The sequence below is a fragment of the Typopeltis vanoorti genome, chromosome 10, assembly GCF_054136105.1.
Source record: "Typopeltis vanoorti isolate ZY-2024b chromosome 10, IOZ_Tvanoo_1.0, whole genome shotgun sequence".
In the NCBI taxonomy this organism is placed as follows: Eukaryota; Metazoa; Arthropoda; class Arachnida; order Uropygi; family Thelyphonidae; genus Typopeltis; species Typopeltis vanoorti.
This window is the reverse complement of record NC_143558.1, coordinates 59,627,729-59,651,005: the sequence shown is the minus strand read 5'-3', so window position 1 is coordinate 59,651,005 and position 23,277 is coordinate 59,627,729. Positions and strand designations below refer to the sequence as shown.

Here is a 23,277-nt window from a genome sequence, read left to right as displayed (position 1 = left end):
AGCTTTGCAAGCAAAAGAGAATCCAAAACAGTTCTTTCAATATGCTGCAAGCAAGAAAAAAACTGTACACGGCAAAATGATTTTAAGGAATGATGATGGTAAGGAGGTCACTGAATCAGTCGATATAGTGGAGTTACTGAGCGCGCACTTTGCAAAAGCATATCATCCAGGTGGTGACATTGAAAAAATGAAGGAACCATTAGTTTATACGGGAATAGTGAAGAATGAAGTGGAGGTGACTAGTCTATTACAGAACCTTAATGTGAACACATCTGTGGGATTGGATGGTATACCGGCACGGGTCTTGCGTGAAGCGGCTAAAGAATTATCAGTGCCCTTGACAATGTTGTTTAATCTGAGTCTCAGGTCTGGCTTAGTCCCGAAGGTGTGGAAAGAGGGGAAAATAGTTTCACTGCATAAAGGAGGATCCAAGACTACGGTTGCAAATTACCGACCGATCAGCATATCAGGAGTCGTTTTCAAGGTCTTAGAGAAAGTAGTCAAGGGAAAAATACAGGAATGGATTGATGAAAACGAGATACTGTACAGGGGACAGCATGGCTTTGTGAAGGGTAGATCATGCTTCAGTAACTTGCTCAAGTTTTATAACAAGGTGACGGCTGAACTGGATAAGGGAAATGGGTTTACAGTGATACTGCTGGACCTGGCAAAGGCATTTGACAGGATACCACATGGAATACTAATCCGTAAACTACAACATATGGGAATGGATATAGGGTTGGTGAGATGGATAGGTGGTTGGTTGATGGAGAGAGAGATATCAAAGAGTAGTTTATTCAGGAGTAGAGTCCAAAAGACGGCCTGTGACTAGTGGTGTGCCGCAGGGTTCTGTTCTTGGACCACTGCTGTTTAATCTGTTCATTAACGATATAGGGAAGGATCTAAGTGGAACAATTCATTTGTTCGCTGATGATGCAAAGTTGGGTAGGGCAATAGTGAATGCAGAAGATGTCAAAATCTTGCAGGATGACTTAGATAGATTGGAGTTCTGGGCTAAGGAGAATGGATGTCAATTTAATGTGACAAAATGTAAGGTTATGCATTTTGGGGTGAAAAGATTAGCAGCAGTATACCACATTGGTGGAACTGTACTGAAAGAGATTGATGAGGCCAGGGACTTGGGAGTGTTGGTGGTTAGGGAGATGAAGTTTAGGGGGCACACTGCAAAAGTAGCTAAATCAGCTCATCAACTCACTTGGTTGTTGAAAAATACCTTGACAAGCAGAGACAAGCAAGTTATTGTACCTCTGTACCGAGCCTTGATAAGACCTCATCTCGACTACTGTGCCCAGATTTGGTCACCTCGGTTCCTTCTTGATGGGGAGGAGGTGGAGAGGATCCAGAGGCGAGTGACTAGGTTCATAACAGGTCTATGGAATGAACCATATGAGAACAGGTTGAAGATTTGTGGGATCTGTAGAAACTAGTTGATAGGCAGAGGAGGGGAGATATGATTGAGACATTCAAATTGCTAAAGGGATTCTATAGGATTAATTCAGAGGATATTTTTGAGATCAGGACTGGTGGTGGGAGAACTAGGGGACACCTATGGAAGCTGGGCAAGAGTGTGGTTAGCAGGGGTGTTAGAGCTGGGTTCTTTACTTTTAGAGTGGTAAATGAGTGGAATAAGCTGCCAGAGTTTGTTGTGGGTGCTATGACGGTGAACGAGTTCAAGACAAGGTATGATATATACTGTGAGAATGTAATCGCATAGTTGTGTGAACATGATTTTTCGGGCCTCCCTCGATGAGTCTAAGGACTCCTGGAGTCGCCCGAAATAATAATAATAATAATAATACAGGTTAAACAGCATTGGCCCTAAAACAAAATCCTGAGGCATGCCATAGTGACTTTCCTTTTCTGGGATATTGCTCCCCAATACACAACTTGTTGATAGCTATCAGATAGTCAATCTCTAATCCAATCCACTAGGCTAAATGTCCAACGCCATTCACTTAATTTGACTATCAACTTATCATGCAGTAATCTACCAACAGCCTTTGCAAAATCTAAGGTTACTACTGTGTATCCATCTGGTATTGTACTACCTTACCCCAGTCCTGAAGATACTTTCAGCTGCAAACTTTGTTTACTCACACTTGGATAAAGGATTAAACTAAATTTATTCTACTCCTCATAGTTTTTCTAAGTTTGCATTATCTGCAAAGAATTGAATATCCCCATCCAAATCTACACCAATATCATTAACATATAGGTTAAACAGCATTGGTCCTAAAACAAAATCCTGAGGCACACCATAGTGACTTTCCTTTTCTGGGATATTGCTCCCCAATACACAACTTGCTGATAGCTATCAGATAGTCAATCTCTAATCCAATCCACTAGGCTAAATGTCCAACCCCATTCACTTAGTTTGACTATCAACTTATCATGCAGTAATCTACCAACAGCCTTTGCAAAATCTAAGGTTACTACTGTGTATCCATCTCCTTTGTCCATTGAAACTGTCACCTTATTGTAATAAATAAGTAGATTACTAAAACTGCCTTTATACAATATATATTCATACTCAACTATATCCTCTGCAGCAGTTTTTCTAATACATTTTCTCCAATCAATGTTATCCTTCTATAATCATTCTTTTTTTTTTTTTTTTCATGGCTACATATCGAAAGAACTCCTTAGGATTCTTTTTTGGCTTCAGCCAACTGCTGCTCATATTGAACTCTTGCTACCCTTACTAATCGAGTCACCCTCATTGACTGTTCTTTGTATTCCTCATGGAACTGATTACTACCACTCCTCTTATGCTGTGTCCATAATGCATGTACCTTATTTAACCTTCTGACCTTTAGTATACAATACATTAGCCTTACCGGTCTTAATGTATGGAAGTGAAATCTGGACAATAAAACAAAAAGACAAACAAAGATTAACAACAGCAGAAATGAAGTTTATGAGAAAAACTGCAAAGTATACCCTATTTGATCACAAAAGAAATGAAGATATTATGAAAGAATTAAACCAAGAACCAGTAATAGAAAAAATTAAAAAATATAAACATAAATGGATGGAACACGTTCAAAGAATGAAAACAGAAAGATTACCAAAACAGGCTTTAAAGTACAAGCCATTAGGAAAAAGAAAACCAGGACGTCCTCTTAAATGATTCAACGATGACTTCTAAGGCCGGAACAGGCCATGCTAGGCCTAAATCCTTGATAGGTTTGATGACGACGATGATGACCTTTAGAATACATTTAGACATTGCTTCTACTAGATACTAGCTGCAAGCTGTCTCCTGAGCTACTCATAATCACCAGCCTTGTAGTTCCAAATATGCCCTTTCCTCACGGAAGTCCTTAGATAGTTTTCATGAAGTGATTACTCAGGGAATCATTTCATGGTCACTCTCACCAATTGGAGGGAGATTTGACACCTCATTTGTAATAACATCTGCTGATGAGATGGTCAAATCCAAGAGACTCAATCCTTGTGTGACCTCAGTTACATACTGCTTGAGGAAGCTGTCCCTCAAAAACTCTAGAAACTCATTTTCTTTACTTCCATTTGCTCTCTCATCATCTCAGTCTATATGGCTATAATTAAAATCACCCATAATGATCACCATTTGCCATCTGCTTGGCTAATTTGCCTATACATTTCCTGGTCACTACCCTCCTCCACATTACAAGGCCTATAGCAACATCCAATGAAGTATTTCATTCTGTTTATCCTTATCTCATAGCATGCTATCTCATTAACACTACCACTATTTTCCCCTTGCATCTCTACCTTGTATGACCACAACTCTTTTTCTATCATCAATAGCATTCTACCTCTATTTTTACCCTTTCTATCTTCATGAAATCCATCATACCTTTCCATCTCTATTCCTGTCAGGATGTCATCCTCATCCAGCCATGTCTCATTTATTCCAACAATTTTTGGGTGAACGAACTCAATCAATGCAACCATTTAATTTCCCTTGTTTCTGATACCTCTAGTATTCATATGCAAACAGAATAGCTCATTCCTTGATCTATAACAAATTTCACTGTCCACGCCGTTAGCCTAGTGGCTTTGCGCTTTGTAACCATATGTCTGGGGAAGGAGTGTCCTAGGTTCGATTCCATTCAACGACGTGAGGAGCTTAAGGATCTTCCTCAGCCATAGCCAAGTTAGCTGGTCTTGGGCATGGACAGCAGGGTTTTTTCCGCTAGTTTATCTGGTGTTTTTCATCATGCAAGCAAGCAAATCGGTCAGAGGACACACAGATTACAGTCAGGAATACTGACCCAGCCACAGGTCTGATTCATCAGTCTATGCTGGTTCCGGAGCCCGGATAAAATTTGGGGGGACCAGATGGTACTGTGAACTCCCGTAAAAAGGGGGAACACAGTATCATCACACAAAATTTATTTATTTTAACAAGTTTCACTGATACTTTCTTCGAGCCATTTCTTTTTCTCCTTACTTGTCCTAGAACTTTCTTCAAATCCAATCTGTTTTCCCTACCTCCCAGGTCATTCCGTTCCCTTTTTTGTCTACACACATACACATTTACATCCTATTGGAGCATCATCCTTTCTCATGCTGTGTTCCCCTGTCCACCCTGAGTCTCGCTGTTTCCCTGTTTGTCTTGTACACCCGTTCTCTCATTCTCTACACCCATGCTATCCTCTACTTCATTCATAAACATCACTTCTATCTCTCTCCCTCCTTACTTTCCTGCTCTTTTACATTGCTTCTTACTTGCTCAGATTCATTCTCTGCACTCATTACTCTCCCTTCCAGCAGCACTCTCTCCAAATGACTCATGCAAAACCATTCAAATGCAGTCTATCACTCTTAAACAGTTCAATTCTTCTTTTGAACTCATTTCACACACATGAACAAACTGCACTTCTTTCTCTTCACACATTTCTGCTAATGTATCATTCATAATTCTTGCTCTCCACCTCATCCATCACTGTCATCACCAGGCAACACACACGGTATAGCCTTTCTTATCGCACTATTGTCTTTTATCCTTTTCAACAACCTCCTAAAATCCAATTTTACATTTTCTTTGTTACCAGTCAATTCATTTGTTCCTGCTATCACTACCAACTCCTTTGCTTGCTTAGCTCTCATATCTAATACCTCAATCACTCTATTCATTTTACCTCCAGGAAAACAAACCTGGTGCATCTTCTTGTTTACCCCACCTCTAATAATTGAATCATCATACAGTGCCACTCGCGGGCCTTTCATTACCTTTTTTTCATATCAACATAATTTGTTTTTGTCTTCTTCACTCTTCCTTACATATCTCCAATTCTCTTCATTACACTCTGTATCCGCCTCATCTCATGATTAGAATATTTATGAAAATAGCAAAAGAAAACAAAACCAATCATTCAAATTAGTAATCTCCCTTCCTTTAACTATAGCACACTAGTAAGTTTACATTACAAATATACAGCATTATGAAGTGCATTTTCAGTAAATAAGGATTTAAAAAAATAAATAAATACATAAAAGTCACTTTGACAAAGGGAAGGAAGATATAAACACTTTTGGAAGAAAAATTTGTATGCATTTCTAATTATCAGTTCATTGAATTTACAATGCTTTCATATACAGGGGGTAAATGTAAATATTAACAATCAAAAAACACAATTCGATTCAATACCACAATTTAAAAAAAAAGTATATAGATATATAATAACTGAGTTAAGCAATAGGCAAATTACCAATAACATAGAATACTTGAAAATCACTAACAATGGTAAGAACACATATTCATCCTGTAATATGTCATTTCACATATCTCTGTATCAAATAGTTTCCTGTATGTTTAGGGATCAAAGCTAGAAGGTACCTGGAAGGAGACCTCCATTAAGATCTTTTAAGGACTGGTGTATATTCACATAATCTACAATCCTAATTTTCTTGTGGCTCACCTCTTGTGAACTGGTATCTAAATGCACACTTAAAATAATGCAGTTGGACTAACAGATTGAGATTTAGCTGGCCAAATTGTATTCTGTATTGTCTTAAAAAAGAAAAACATGATTGTATGTGAAAATAAAATATCATGCAGCTGGAATCTTATCCAATTAATCAAGACTCACTCTCCCCCACAACTTTCATTGAGGCACCAGGGTGACCAGTGAAAAGTCAGCTACTGGAACAAACTCCAACTCAACATAAGAATCAAAGACAGGCATAGCATCAATAGAAATCAAATGAAATTGCAGAAGAACTAAAATGATTACTTTCCTTCCAAATAATAACTACAAGATGTTATATTCAGGCAATAATGATTGGGAATAGAAAGGCATAACTATTGTATTCAACACCAAGCATGATGATAATATTTCTGAATGACATCCAATTATAACATCATCTGCATAAAATAAAGAGGTAAGATTAACATCTCCAATTTTGATATCAGGTTTAATACTACTTTATTTCATAATGTGATCCATATAGATAATAAATAACAGAGGAGATAATGTACATCCTTATCTCACACAAGATTTAACATTACACCATCTTCCTGTACTTCCTTCAATTCTAACTGCTGACTTACAACTCAAATAAAAACTAAGTACTGCAAGACATAATGCTCCATTGACACCATACAACTGTATCATGTTGAATAGCTTCTCTCTTGGCACCTTGTCATATGCCTTTTCCAGATCTACACAACTTAAATACAGATCTTTGTTATATTCCCACAATTTCTCAACTATTTGTCATAAAGTGAAAATCTGATCCTGACAGCCTCTATTTGGCCTGAATCCAGCTTGTTCTTCATCAAGCTTTTCTTCCACAATCCTTCTCAACCATTTCTCAAGTATACTTGCATAAATCTTACCAGGAACATTCAGTAGGGAAACACCTCTGTAATTCTCACATTCAGTTTTATATCCCTTTTTATATATGGGTACTATGAGAGCTCTACTCCAATCATCTGGAATTTGTCCCTCTGTCCAGGCCTTCTGAACTATGCAGTGCAGCCACTGTAAGTCTTTTATACCTTCATACTTCAGCATTTCTGGTCTAATATCATCTACTCCTGCTGCCTTTCCACATTTCAAGCCTTTGATGGCTTTTTCTACTTCAAGTATGGATATATATTCCTGACTGCATGTCTGGTCAGTGTATTTTATCACTGTGCTGTCATCATTGCTTGTTTCATTTAGGAATTTTTCAAAGTAATTACTCCATACATCAAGGATATCTTTTTCACCAGTTTTCATGTCACATTTATCAACTCTAATTCCTTTTACAGCACTCTTTCCTCATTTCTGAGATTTTTCAACAGCCCCAGAATATTTTGCCACCTTCTTCATATTTATTTTCTATGTTCTTGCCAAAGTCTTACCATTACTTTTGTTTAGCTAGTTTTAGAGTGTTTAGCTTTCTTACATTTGTCTCTGTATTCTCTAAGAGCAAAAGCTGACTTATTCACCAGCAACTTTTAATATGCTTTCTTCTTTTCCTTCATTGCCTCTTTAACTTCCTGTGTCCAACATGGAGTTCTGATTTTTCTATCCTTATGGACAACCTCACCACATGCCTCTCTGGTTGAATCAATCAATGTTCAGGATTTGCCACTGAACCTCCAAGGTTTGGTTCCTGTTCTCAAACTCTTTCATTTTTTCTTGAATGATGTTTGTGTATTTTAGTCTACAATTTATATTTGAGAGCTGCTCAACTTTCATTCGCTTTAAAACTTTCTTACATGTTATTTTTTTCAGTATGAGATTCAATTTTATGCTGCTCAAGACTAAATGGTGATCACTTCCAATTTCAAATCCTCTGTACACCCTAGTGTCCTGCACCAATGGGAAAACATCACTATCAACAATAACATAGTCAATGAGATTTTTCTTATTCCATGCCTCTTCTCTGCATGTAAATTTGTGCACATGTTTATGTTGGAACATTGTGTTAGTAATAACCAGTCCATATCCTGAGCAGAAATCCAACAGGTATTTGCCATTATTATTAGCTTTGCTCTTTTCTCCAAAGAGCAAAGGGGAGAGGCATGGTGTTAGAATTATCTGGTGGGGTGATATAGCCATTGGCTAAAAAGGTGTATTTTATGTGGTTGAGTGCAGTGTTATCTGAGCAAATTAATGTGTAAAAGTAGGTAAACAAAAGGTATGGGAACACCGGTAAGAATACAGCAGATAAATATCAGGAAAATGGCAAATTATTATTATTATACAGGTATCTCCATAGACTCATGAAGACTGATTGTGGGAAATCCATTATTCACACATTAGCCATCATTCACACAATACTTATCATACCTCTCCTTAATCTCATTCACACCCACAACCATCTCTGGCAACCCTTTCCACCCATTCATGACCCTCCAAGTAAAAAACCTAGTCCTAACACCCTAGCTAACCACACTTTTACACAACTTCCACTAGTGACCCCCCCTTGTGCTCTCCCTTCTTGCCATGTACTGAAAAAGTCTTAGTCTTCAATGTCAATCCTATAAAATCACTTTAATAACTTAATTGATTCTATTATGTCTCCTCTTTTTCATCTCTCAGCTAATTTTTGAAACCTACAGACTGTCAATGTTGCAATAGTCCAGACATGGCATTATTAAAGCCTTTTATAGGGAACAATAACTTCTCTGTCTCTGCTTGTTAGTGTGTTCTTGAATAACCACATACTCTGATGTGCTGTTTTGGTTACTTTTGCAATATGCCCTCTATGCTTCAACTCCCTGTCCACAATCACACCCAAGTCCTTGGCCTCATCAGTTTCTTGCAGTTCCATTCCATCAATATAGTACACAACTTTTCTGATCTCTTCCCAGAGTGCATCACCTTACACTTGGCCACATTAATCTGGCAGCCATTTATCTTTGCCCATTCTGCTAGTCTGTTTAAATCCTCCTGTAGGATCTCTGCATCACCTTCATTTACCATTGCTCTTCCCAGTTTAGCATTGTCAGCAAACAACTGAATATTTCCTATAGCATTGGTTTACAAATTAAACACCAGAGGACCAAGTACTGAGCCCTGTAGTACGCTACTGGTCATTTGCCTTCTCCTGGACTCAACTCCACCATAAACCACTCTTTGATATCTGTACATCAACCATCCTCTAATCCAAATCATAAGATTCATATCCATCTCAATTGGCTCCAATTGTGTTTCAAATGCTTTTGAAAGTCTTACATTATCACTAAGTAACTATTTCCCTTATCCAACTCCTTTGTCACTTGATTATAAAATGTAACTAAGTTATTAAGAAGACTTACCCTTCACCAAACCATGTTATCCCTTATAGAGTATAATTTTCCTATCCACCCAGTCCTGAATTTTGTTTTTCACCAATTTCTCCAATACTTTAACTACCACTCATGAGATGCTGATTGGCATATAATTTTCTACTTCTGTCTTGAAGCTTCCCTTATGCAATGGGACTATTTTGCCTTCTTTTCACTCCATTGGCACCCCCCCCCCCACTCAGGCTTATATTAAACAGCTTGCTCAGAGGAGCTGTTAATTCTCTTGCACATTCTCATAAGACACAGGCTGATATGCCATCTAATCCAATGGCTGTGTTCATACTGAGGTTCTGCAATATTTTAAGCACCTTCATTTTTTTCAACCTCTATTCAATTAATGTCACCATCCAGATGGCACACCTCTGCAAAATTCTCACTCAGTAATTCAGCTTTTTGGTTCAGTTCTATTACTCTCCACTATCAGCATTTTTTAAAGACATCCTTCCACAGTCATTTCTCCTTGTATTGCCAATTAGCAAAAGAACTCTTTAGAGTTTCTCTTAGTCTCATCAGCTAGTTTTCTCTCGTAATTAGCCTTAAGTTTCTTCACCATACCAGTCACCTCTCTGGCCTGCACCTTATAGTGTTGATGGGCATCACCTTTTTCTTTATAATCCCCTCCACAACAACCTTTTCTTTGTGTACAACTCCTGTTTAATGAAGCGATTCATCCATCTTACTCCTATTTGATTTATCCTTCTGACTCTAGTACACATTCAGATACTGCTGTCTTCAAACACGGCATGATCACCTCCCATGCACCAACATCTCTCCCCCTACAAATTCTTATTCCACTGCTCTGCTGAAAGATGTCTCCTCAGCTTGTCATAATCACCTGATTTGTAATTTCACATATATCCCTTCTTAATAGAAAATTCTGCATGACTGGCAATTTCCCAGATCAAGACTACATGATCACTTTTTCCAAGCAGAGACAGCATAGCTAGACTGGTTAGTGTTAAGTTCTCTGATGCAATGATCAGATCCAGAACCTTGAACCCTGTCCCCTCCTTTACATGTACCCTCAGGTAATTATCTCTCTCTAATTATATATCTGTATAAATTCCATTTCCATCCCTACCTGTGACCATTTCTCTTCCCAATCTATGTTCCCAATAGTTGTTCTGGAGACTACTAAAAATGATCAGAAATGTAGGAAAAAGATCAAAAGAAATCACAGATGATAAATGTGACAAGAAAACTGGAGATAAAATATTCTAGATGACTGGAGTAAAACACTGCTAAATGAAACAAATGTGACAGAATGGTTTCGAAAATATACAAGAAGAATGCAGTCAACACTAAGTATCAATGCATACTTATATTTAGTGTTGAAAAAAACATCATAAACCTGATATGTGGTGTAGAATATCTGCATTAAATGTTGACTAATTTTGATTGTAATATATCAGAACACAGAAAGATAAGTAAATAATTATTTGTTGACTTATTGCTGATATTTCACTGGTGTTATAACTAGCATCTTCAGAGCACAAAAGAAAGTTTGTCACGATACGCAAGACTACAGCATGGTGTAATAATGGGACTAGTTTGAAAAATTGTAGCAACAACACAAAGGCTTAAATATCAGTAAAATACCAGCAATAAGTCAATAAATAATTATTTACTTATCTTTCTGTGTTCTGTATTGCCATCAAAATTAGTCAACATGTGCAGCGAACACCTAAGCTTTTCTATATGTTTATATCTGTATTAAAATTCAGATATCCCAAAAATTTAAAGTATATGAAATGAATGAAAGTTAGAGGTTAATAATGCATTACTATTTTGTTGTTAGTTAAGTTAATTAAGCATTGTTTTTGTATGTCATGAACAAGATGTTTTGAGATGTTATTTTTTTACCTTTGGCTACTAGAGAATATAAATATATAAAATAAATTTATTTAAATTAGATATTAGCAGTTAATTATGGTTTTGTATGTGCTGTCTAAGTTTTGTGTTGTTGGCCGTTTGTATGTAAACAAATGTTGTTTAAAAAATATATATGTTGTCAATAGCAAGTGAAGCAAAAGTTACTGCTATATTATTGGAAGGGATTAATTAAAATGAAATGAAGAATAAACTGTTACAGTTTATAACTGTTTCACTACAAACACTACAAAAGTATAATTAAATAAATTTTTCTGCACAGTGAAGAAAGAACTTTGTCAGTTCAAGCCCAACAGTGGAAAGCAGTAATGGTGGCGCATGATGGTAGACTTGAGCAGAAGTTTCTCAGTTGCATTTTGGAGAATGTCAATAGCAAGAAGAATGTCAGTGAAGGTTACTAGGCATTCAGCTGTCCACAGAGTAGAAAAAGAACACAGCAAGAGTAAATCTGTGTAGTTTCTGTCTTCAATACATGAAGACTGGATAGAAATTTAGAACAAAAGTTAAAAACAGAAGACTGAGAGAAGATATCAGTGAGTTTTATTAGTCATTAATCCATATAGAATTTATTTTAGTTAAAGCCAAAAGCAACTTTACTGATTTCCAGTTTGCATAGAATGAGCCCAGTAAAGTTATTTTATTTAGGATTCTGGGTCTGATAAGTGATTTTTAATTGTGGACATTGACTTATTTCTTCAGGTGCTTTCACCTAGAAGGCAAAAGTTCTTCTGCAGTGTTAAACTGCTAATATGGTTTCAAGAAGAATTTTGAGATTTTCACATGGAAAGTTAATTCATTCTAAAGTTATGAGTTTTTAGTAGTTTATTCAATGGGGCTTGCTGCTACTTTCATATAGCAAGTAAAGTTACAAAAATGTCTTGGATAAAGACAAGATTTGTTTTATTCAGTGATCTGTGATTTTAATGTGCAAGAAGAATTGACATTATGTTGCTGTCATATAGAGAGCACCTTTCTTTGTGTTAATCTTTCTTCTATGTGAACTCAAGAAGGAATAAAAGTTCTCTAGTAGGCAAGAGACTAAAGTTCCAGGAGTTTTGTCCAGATAGGACAATATCTGTTGATTCATGTGATTGTAAAGAAGTTGTGTAGTCATAATGTATTTCTTGTTGTGATTTAAAGAAAATACACTGGCACTTGTGTAGTAGTTAATCTGATGTTGTATATATTTATGTTATTTGTAAATTAAAGATTTTTTTGGGGAAAAAAGTGTTTGAAGATGCAATCTTAATAAGTTTAATGGATATAATGGGATGTTAGGGTAAACAGAAAGATTAGGTTACATATGAAATATCCTGGAATATAAACCTGTGTGCAATGTTTAGTAAGAGTTTAGTTTCTGTGTTAATTTTGAATTTAAGAGTTTTGACCACTCGGAGTGTGTAAGGGAGTAAGTAAAAATATATACACTCTGACATACACACACACACACACACACGGTAGAAAGTAGCTTAATTAGATATTAGAGCAGAAATGGTCAAACAATGAGTATAAAGAGGTAAAAAACTGAATATAAGAATCAGAGGAATTTTCCTACTGAGTGTTCAAGGTAAGATTAATGCAAGCATACTTGAGAAGAGCCTAAGAAAAATTGGATGGGAAACTTGGAGAAGAATAAGCAAGCCAGGTTCAGGCCAAATAAGTATCATCAGAATCAGATTTTCACCTTCACCTAAGATGGATAACAAAAATAATATCAGTTCTGATATCATTTTTGTTATCCATCTCTGTACCCACTCCAAGGTTACTTCAACCCCTTCAAATTCAGGGGACCAGATCTGAGCATAGAAATCAAGATGTGGTCTGATCAAAGCTTTATCAAATGGGAGACCACCCTTTTATCACTTGTGTTATATCCTCCTCTTTCTATGTTCAATATCCTATGTAGGCAATTCTCTGAGATGTCTTCATAACTTTGCAATCAGCAGTTAGAATTGAAGGAAGTACAGGAAGATGGTTTAATGTTAAATCTGGTGAGAGACAAGGATGTACATTATCTATATGGATCACATTATGAAGGAAAGTGGTATTAAACATGATATCAAAATTGGAGATGTTAATGTCAGCTCTTTGCTTTATGCGGAAGATGTTATACTTCTAAATAAATCCGCTACAAGTCTGCAAGATTCTCTGACTAAATTGAATAGCTGTTGTAATAGATATGGTATGAAGGTCAGCAATAAAAAGACAAAGACAATGAAAATAGGCAGAATCATTGAAAATGTCAACTGTGTTGTGAATGGAGAACCTGTGGAACAAGTAAAACATTTCAGCTACTTAGGCACGATTTTTACTGAAGATGGTAAATTAAATATAGAAATAGACAACAGAATCAGCAAAGCTGGTATGGTGGGAAGTCAATTGAATAAATTCATATGGAATAAGAGATAAATTAGTCAGAACACTAAATTAGCTGTATACAAGACAGTGTTCAAACCAGTTTGAACTTATGCATCTGACAGCTGGGTCAGAAGTAAAACACTTGATCAAAGACTAGAGACCACAGATATGAGAGTCCTGAGAAAGATTATAAGCATGAACAGATGCCATCAATGGCAATATCATATTAAAAACGAGGATATTAGGAAAGAACTTGACATTGTCAGCATCCAGGAATACGTTAGCAGAGCTAATCTCAGGTGGTATGGTCACTTAAACAGAATGGGCGAGGAAAGATTAGCAAAACAAGTGTTCTCTGCCAGGTTGGCAGCAAAATGACCCAGAGGAAGCCCAAGATATAGGTGGATTGATGTGGTACAAAGTGCCTTAGATGATAGAAATATAAGATCTGATGATGTTGGAGTCTTGACAAGTAACAGACTGATTTGGAGGAAAATTGTAGATAGGAAGTTAGTAATGATATAATTTTTGTCATGTGGTACTATCATATCCTGTACACTCCTTCAGAGTACATGGCAGGAATTTGATGATGAACTGACAAAGAAATGCATAACAACATCAATGTGTGAATGTATTCCAAAGATCAAAAAGACTGAATAAAGTAGGTGTAAAATGGATGAATAAGTGGAGGATGAAAGCACTTTGAAGGCAGTACAAGATGAACAATGGTAATAATCAGTTACATGAAAAGTATAAAGAACAAGTCAGGAGCATGAATCAGCAAAGACAACAAAAGGGTAGTAAAAGCCAAATTTGGCAAAGAAAAACCCTAGCGAGTTTTTTTAGACATATGACAAGTAGAAGGAATGATTATGGTAACGATGTTAATATATGAAAATGGTAGAATAGTAACCGACGTTGCTGAGATATTCGGTGATCAATTTGTACGGGTGTTTCATCCTCAGTGGGGTAGAATCATAAGAAACTCAAGTGTAGAGGACATAGCAGAGGATGGCTTCATTGTGAGTGAACAAGAGTTATTTGAGGAAATAAATAAACTTGATGTAAATAAGGCAATAGGGTTAGATGACATATCACTATGCATCTTAAAGGAATGTTTCAGGGAATTGGTAGTAACATTGGCAAGCCTATCTAATAAGTCTTACAACAGCACATGTTCCAAGGGAGTGGAAGAATGATAAAATCGTTCCACTATATAAAGGTGATGATAAGGCTGTGCCTACAAATTACAGGCCAATCTGTATATTAGGAGTTGTAGTGAAGGTACTAAAGAGATTGGTAAGAACTAGGATACAAAAATAGGTTGACAGGAGTGGGATTCTCTGTAGTTGCCAGCATGGTGTTAAAAGGAGATCATGTTTTAATAACTTACTTATGTAATATAACAAGGTAGTCTTGGTCAAGTAAGATGAATTTACAGTAGTATACTTAAATTTTGCAAAAGCTTTTGATAGATTGTCACACAAAAAGCTGTTAAATAAATTGAAATGGATGGGTTGGAATAACAGACTTCTGAGTTGGATCAGCGATTGGCTGTCAAATAGGTGTCAGAAAGTTGTATATGGAGGTGCCACATCCTAAAAGAGGAAAGTCACTAGTGGTGTGCTGCAGAGGTCAGTTTGGGGACCATTATTGTTCAATTCATATATTAAGGTTATTGGGATGGGTTTAATAGTGATATGCAGTTGTTTGCAGATGATGCAAAATTGGGGAGAGCAATGCAGAGTCCAGATGTTACTGTCTTAATGGAGGACTTGAATAGGTTGTATTAATGGGCAGGTAAGTGGAAATATCAGTTCAACTTTGCAAAGTGTAAGGTTTTGAAATTTGATAAGTAATGATGGGATGCAAAGTATACACTTGGTGAGGAAAGTTTAAAGGAGGTAAAGGAGATGATAGATCTGGAGTGATGGTGGACAAGGACCTGAAATTCAAGAGCTACATTGAACAAGTTGTGAAGACGTCACATCAGATAATGGTAATGATGTGGAGGACCCTAACATGCAGAAATAAAGAGGATTATGATGCTGTTGTATATGGCCTTGATCAGGCATGATATGGATTATTGTGTACAGATTTGGTCACTGGATTTTCATGGTGACGAGGTTAGAAAGGGTACAGAGAAGATTCACAAAGGTGGTCAGTGTTCTTTGAAATGTGGAGTATGAGGACAGATTGAAGGAATGTAAATTGCAAAGCTTTATGAATAGGAGGAGAAGGATACATAAGCTAGTCAAGGGTTGTTGCTGGGTTGACACGGAAGAGACTTTTAATAGAATGGGAGAAGGAGGGAGGGAAATAGAACAAGAAGACATTCCAGAAAACTGTATAAGGAGGGTGTGAGCAGAGGATTGAGGAGGCGGTTCTTTGCATTGAGAGTGATTAGTGAGTGGAATGCATTGCCTAAGTGTGTTGTGAATTTAGGCACACATTTAATCAGTCTAAGGCACAGTTGGATGAGCTTTCTGTGCAATAGTGTGTATGTACCTCTCATGATGAGTCCCTGACTCCATGTATAAGGAGGGTGTGATGTTATCAGATGTTAATAATAATAATAATAATTAACTTCTACACAACTGTAATAACTTCTTTTATATAACATTAGAAGGTATACCAAATTAGGATGTTAGGTCTTTAGTCCATTACAATTTGAATTGTTTCATTTACTCATCGCAACAATGAGTAAGTGAACAAGTTTAAACTGTAGCATGCTGTTGTGTCTGAATATGTTGCTTTGAAATAGAACAAAATATCGGTTAAGCAATAAACATCTTTTTTTTTATAATTTAGTTTTTTTATTTTGGTGTTGTAATACCATTAAAATAAGTTATGAACATTTTGAGTTCCATTTGTCACTAAATAAAGTACATTGATTAACTGTCCATATATTGTATATTACAATAAAAATGCTACTTTATTCAAGTAGCACTTTTATCTTTTAAAGAAACTTTTTAATGACTAGTTTCATATGTCTTATCACCTACATCAATGGTTCCCAACAATTTTTCCACCTGTGCATCCTTTTTAAACCCATTTCTATAAATTTTCTCCCTTGTTTTTAAAATAGCTGTTTCTGACATTTATTGTTCCATAACTAATGTTTTGCATTTTGTTTACTTTACTTTACTTGTTTTTCCGCCATTACTGATTATTTTTCGTGTACCCCTGAATGGCCCAGCACATACCCCCGGGGATACGCGTGCCACCAGTTGGGAACTGATAACCTACATCATCAGATTATATTACAAAATTGAAAAAAAGGATGCATTAACAGGGAGATTTTTAAATTAACAATTGTCATATATGGAATGAACTGGATGTCAAATATAGAATCAGCATGTCAGGTGCAAAGTTCATTGTTGATATGCTATATGCAACTTCTGTCGTAGGTCTTTGATATATGCTGATTAAAGCTGGTTTAAGATGAGATCGTTGTTTTTGTTACACTGTGTGGATATCATAACATTTGGTTGGCTTCTTTAAACCTGTTTACATAGTTGGTGAATTCAACATTGCCATGCCCAGCTGTGAAAGTACTTGATGTTTTTCTTTGGTGCTATGAAAAGACAATCTTGATTTATGTCATGTTATTTCTCTTCTTTGATATGGTCTATGAAATCGATATCTCCCAAACAAACTGTTTGTTCAACATAGCAAATATAGCATGTACAATTTTTTTTTTTAATTTTGTACACTCCTAGTTGTTTGAGAGGAGAGAGTGAGGCTGTATGGGTGATACTTTTGGTAGCAAAATGAGGACAATTTTAGGTTGTATTGCTTGAATATTTTTACTATTTTGGTAACATTTTAATGTAGGGCAAGAAATGGCATCATTGTAGTTCTTACTGCTGTATTCATTGGAATATGATGGGGGTTTAAGACTGTAGCCATTTTTTAGGAGCACCTCTCTCCGAGATATGTTATTTCTTGTTGCCTTTTGTTGTCATTGCTGGTTATTCTGCATACTGTCTTTGAGTGTTCTGATGATGCCTCATTTTGGGAAAGGATGATAATGCAACATAGCATGTAGGTATCTTCCAGTGCTGAACTTTTTTTCTATACACTTCAAATGAAGGTTCACCAACTAGATAAGAACATCTGAATAAGTAAGTGATCTATTTCTTTCAACCTTCCAATGTGAATTGCATTTTGTTTAAGCGGTTTATGAGTGGAATTGGAAGGGCATTCTTCAGAGCCTGGCCAGTTGATGAAGATGTTGTCCACATACATAAGCCAAAATCTGGATTTTGTAAAACTATTGAGGCTATTTGTTCAAATAACTCCATGAATATTTGCCAAGGAAAGGAATAGCCATTGGAGCATTAATTTCTCCCATGAAACTGATGGGAGGAATATGAGAAAAATATGAACACAAGAAAAGTCAAGCAGAACAAATATACTTCTACGTGTCTTGATCACAGCTAAGTGTAATTTGCAATTTGTAACTCAGAAGTTGTGCAATTCAAAATTTATAAGTACTGGTTTTCTGGAACTTTAGTAGTGTTTTCACCAATTCTTTTGCTGTCCCTCTTGAATGATGCTCATGTTATAATGAGTGAAATATACAGGATATTTTTAATAAATTCCAATTTCCTTTACATGTGTCAAACCATTTTTTGCAAGTACACCAATCCCTCGATTAATGGGTTCTTTAAAACAGGCGCATTAATTGAAAACGCACTAATCGAATATAATAACCTATGGGAAAAAGTATAATTCATTCCTCAAATTTCCTTTTTCACCCTTGATTTTTTTTTATAAAAGAATTAAAGAATGTCTCAGGGCATAGTTAAAGGAAAATCATGAAGTTGCAAGACAATAAAACATATTCAAAATATAAATTTATTATTCTACTTCTTAACATTTAGCATGCATTCTGTTTCTTTTTTTCATACAACTGACGGTATGGCCCTATTGCCTCTTCTGCAAATTTTACTGGTTCTCTCTTCACCAGGGTTAGTCTCTAAGCATTACTGCTTAAAAACTTTGATTGTACGAAAACTATTTTCAAATTGTTTCTGTGAAATCTATTTGGTTTTGTCAGTGATCAAATTTTCTTCATATTCTTTAGGATCTTCCCGCTGAGAATCTAGATTTAGCAGGTTGGAATCACTCAACTTCTCAGAATGAGATTTAATTAACTTAGATTAATTTGAAAAGCCACTAAAATCATTTGTACAATGTCGAAGAATGTGCTTCCAAACAACTCACATATTGCTAGCAGTAATTTCATTTGACTTTGTTACTTTATAACCAGGCTGAGATTTCTCTGATTTGGCTAGAAAAATCTTGGAAGGCATTCGCTTCCAAAAAAAGGCCGGTTTCATCGACATTAAATATTTGTTGATCACAATAGTCCCCTTCTAACACAATTTTCTTCAAAATCTCTGGATATCTTCTTACATGGCATTCTTCTTCTTTTCCATCATTGACAGCCCTTTCTTTCCAGGTTACAAAGAGACAATGCTTTTGATTTAATAAGGCCAGTGTTTAGCAGGATCTGTTTTTGGTTACAATCTTTGATCCATGTAAAAAGAAGTCTCTCTAATTCAATCATTATAATACTTTGATTTCATGTGCATGCATGATGAACTTGAAGCAGCCTTACCTTTCTCTTTGTATTCAGCAGTTGATTCACTCATTTTTGTGTTCTTGTCCTATCTTTGCTCTGGACTCGCTTTGTTCATTTTTCTTTATTATTTCAAGTTTTTCTTCCAATCAGATTACTTTTTGAATAATTTTTACACTTCTATTTTTTGCTCACTAATTCTTTTACTCATGATTAAAGGTTAGGAAAATAATTTAAAATAAAAAAGTAAGGAAAACAATTGCACGAGATATGATCAGCAAAATGTTATGTAAAGCAGACGACATAAATTTTGGCAGTAAATTTGGAACATAGTGTACATGGAAATAGTGTAGTATGCCATTAAACAATAATTTTGTAAAATGTTTTAAATCAGTAACTAAATTATTTCATCCTGGTGAGTGATTTTTTTAAAATAGTTAGCCATAAAAAATGTATGGATCAAAAATTTTAAAAATCTGTAACATTTATTTTTAAAATGTATATAGGCACACTAATCAAATTTGGGGTACCGAAAAAAATGCTGCACTAATCAGGGGCACATTAATTGAGGGATTGCTGTATTCATTATCTATAATTGGTAATGTGTTGTTCTTTAACATTAAAGTGATACTTGGAGCTATTTTGCTCACTTTTATCATATGTCCTCTGAACTTTAATTCCGAAAGTTCAGCAGAATCACAGTTTGGATAAAAGAAATATAGAAGTTTCCTCTATCCAACTCAACTGTCATGAAAGCATCATACACTTCCTATAATAAATTATAGAAAATAAGTAAATTAATAAGGAAAGATCTCTTCTACATAAATTTATGATGCTGTGTCATATAGAGAATCATATTCCTATCCACCCATTCCTGAATTTTGCCATGGACAAAATTTTTCAATAATTTAATCTATAATTTGTTATCTGTATCTGAGCCTCTGTTATCTAAGACAACTATTTTGTCCTCTCTTTTCTTTGTGACTCTAGCAGCACCAAGACTTAATCTGTTCCAGGGCACTACCAATTCCTTGTAACACATGGGCCCATATTCCATGGCTATACTGACATTGATATTTTGTAATATTCAAAGTGCATGCAGTTAATCTACCTTTATTCTCGCATCAGTCACTGATTATTTCTATCTATAATGATATACCCTTGCAATCAACTATTTATTCTTTTTCTATCACCTCTTACCATTCACATTCATCAAAGTTATCCTTCCATAATCATTCTTCCTTTTACATGCTACATAATGATTTCTTTCAAATTTCCTTTGGCCAGCTTGGCTCTTGCTTTCTTTACCCTGTTGATTAACCTTCTAGATTGTGCTTTGTAGTGCTCATTGTAGCATGCATTTTTTTAAAGAACCTGCTTAAAGATGCTATTTATCTATTTAACTCCTATCGGATTTATTCTCCTGACCTGAGTAATTACTGATACTGCTTCCTTCAAACATACCTTGGCCATTTCCCATGCTGATGGCGTCCTTTGCTTGCAGTTTCTTATGCTATTGCACTATTTCAAACTATTTCTTATACTTGTCACATCTTATCTGAAGTTCCACATAATCCTTAACTGAAAATACCATGTTGTCACCTCTCAAGTTAAGAATGCATCATTATTTTTCTCATTCAGAGGCAAAGTGGCTACTCAGTTATAGGCAAATTCTCTAATACTATCCCCTGATCCAGCATGCTCGAACCCTGCCTCAAATCACATGCTATTTTAGATAATTATGTCTCAGTAGGGTCATAAATTTAATTTCTTTCATCCCTCCTTTCTGTCTTCCAATCTATATATTTCCAAAACTGCCCATAATGACTTCTCTTGCACTCATTGAGTTATAATTTGTCTACATAACACAACTACATTTTCTTTTACATCCCCAGCCTATAGCAGAAACTGATATATTCACTTGTTGGCCTCAATCTAACTCCAAAGTATCATCAAATATTCTCCCTCCCTGATCTGGCCTACTTGCTTTTTGCTGCAGGTATAATCTGTTATAATCAGCAATACTCCAAGACATCCTGCTCTGTCTATATCCTTCCTGAAAATACAATATCGCTTACGTTTAAATGACTACTTTTTTTTTAATTCAAACTAATGTTAAAAACTTCTCTTCTTATTTCTGATGCTTCTGGGTAATAACAGTATACATAATCTGCAGTACCATTTGGGTCAACATGTATCCCTGCATCTTTTAATAATGCTAAAATTGATATTAGAGACACTATATTCAGCATGAATCGATTAATTTCATTCTGACACTTGCTACCAGGGCAAACTCATTTGCTCACCTGCATCTTTCTCTCATACTAGCTCTAATTTCCTTGATCTTAACTTTAAATCCATCTAAGCACAATTCATAAGTTATGGGTTCTTTTGTTCATCAAATTCATTCTATACATTTACACATCATTCCCTCTTACACACACACACACCTGCCTTTGCATTAATGCATTTGCAATGCTTTATGATCCTTCTCAGTTTGCTCCTCTGATATTGTGGCAGACTTATAATCTTTATTCTCTCTCTCACTCTTCTTTTTGCTTCCAGTAACTCTTATCCTTTAATACTTCTATTTTCTGTTAAAAAAAAATAAAAATAAAAAAACTAAATCTTTTCTTACAATTTTACTAATATTACATTTATGTATTAAATTACCTGATCGGTGCTACCTTTAGTAGCTTCTATTACACCTAAGTTATTATATGACTCAGCATGATCATTGTTGGCAGCCAAAGCCAGTCTGAAACACTGAGATGCAAGATTTTTGTCACCAATACCCTATATAAAATAATTTGGCAATATAAAGTTCTATATTAATTTGATACAGTATAACAAAACACTGAATTCAATATAAAAGATAGCTTGTTTTGATACAAAAAATGATAAAAAAACTTTTCAAGGAAACTATGCAAACTGACATATTCCTGATGATGTGATCACGAGTAACTTTTCAGATATTAAATAACCCTAGCATAATCAGAAGCCACTACTCCATTTTGAAGTGGCAAAAATATGTGCAATATAACTGCCTCCAGAAGTTGTTGTGGAGACCAAATGGATTGACATGATATTGTCGAGTGATTGAAACCAATGTATACCAAGATTAATCCATATCAAGTAAAGAAGATGCTAGCATAGTGCAAACCACAAGTGGTATTGCACACATTTTATTTTAGTGAATATTAGTAATTTTAGTAATTATTTTTGGTTACATCTTACATATTTTAGATTGTAATGTTGAGCATTTTTTTTCATGGCACCGATGCATACAAGAAAAATCCCAGCCAAGGCTTCAATGTTCAATGAGTTTAGCATGAAGGATTTTGTACAATGTAATGTATATTCGACATATTTATTGCCAAGAGTGAACAGGCATGAGAGTGAGAGTGAACAGAGAGTTTGTTGTAAATGTTTTGTGTGTGAGTGCAAGAAATACAAGTCATGTAGAAAGTTGGAAAAGTGAAGAATATTAACAATGTAAGCAAATATAGTGAAAGTGTTTTAACAAATGTGGAAATAGTGAATGATAGCACACAGAATGAGAGCATGAAAGAAGTAGCTGAAAGTAATGTGAGCAATGAAAGTGACAGTAAAGAGTGAAAGAGTGTTCTTATGTAGTGTCCTTGCTCTGTCGAGTTGCCCTAGCTTCCATTTTGTCCCATGAAGGACAAAAATGGGAGCTAGAGCAAACTGGAGAAATGATTGTCATGGTACAGCAGGTGGGAGAATGAAAGAAAAAGTGAATTCAGAAAGTATGAAAGTGCAAGAAACTGGAAATAAGGAGAAGGTATTGAGAAGAAAATGAGAGATATACTTAACAAGAAAATGACAAAAGCGTGTTTCCCAGATGCCAAGATCAGCAATGTTAGTTAAGCTTGCAGTTTGCAGAAGGGAGAAGTGAAAGAGATTGTTTTGGCAGGAACAAATGATTTCAAAGGGGTGAAATATGCAAATATCCTCTCTCCCAAATATGGGAGAGAGGATATGAAAGAGTTGTTGAAAGAAGTGAAAATGAAGAGTAAAGAAGTAAAAATTATGAGTCTCCTGCTCGGTATGATAGGACAGAATTGAAAAAGAGGGCCATGATTACTAATGAGTCAATGAGAAGATTATGCAGGAGGAATGG

The 23,277-nt window shown here is 35.6% G+C and overlaps 1 protein-coding gene across 1 annotated transcript in view; it reads right to left on the bottom strand.

The window, feature by feature from the left end:
• The window catches only part of BBS8 (tetratricopeptide repeat protein 8), a 305,336-nt gene that overhangs the window by 58,872 nt on the left and 223,187 nt on the right, over window positions 1–23,277 (bottom strand). Inside the window, exon 10 of the mRNA XM_090398645.1 lies at window positions 21,807–21,929. Within this exon, the coding sequence (XP_090254771.1) occupies window positions 21,807–21,929 (123 nt within the window). The remainder of the gene's footprint in view (window positions 1–21,806; window positions 21,930–23,277) is intronic.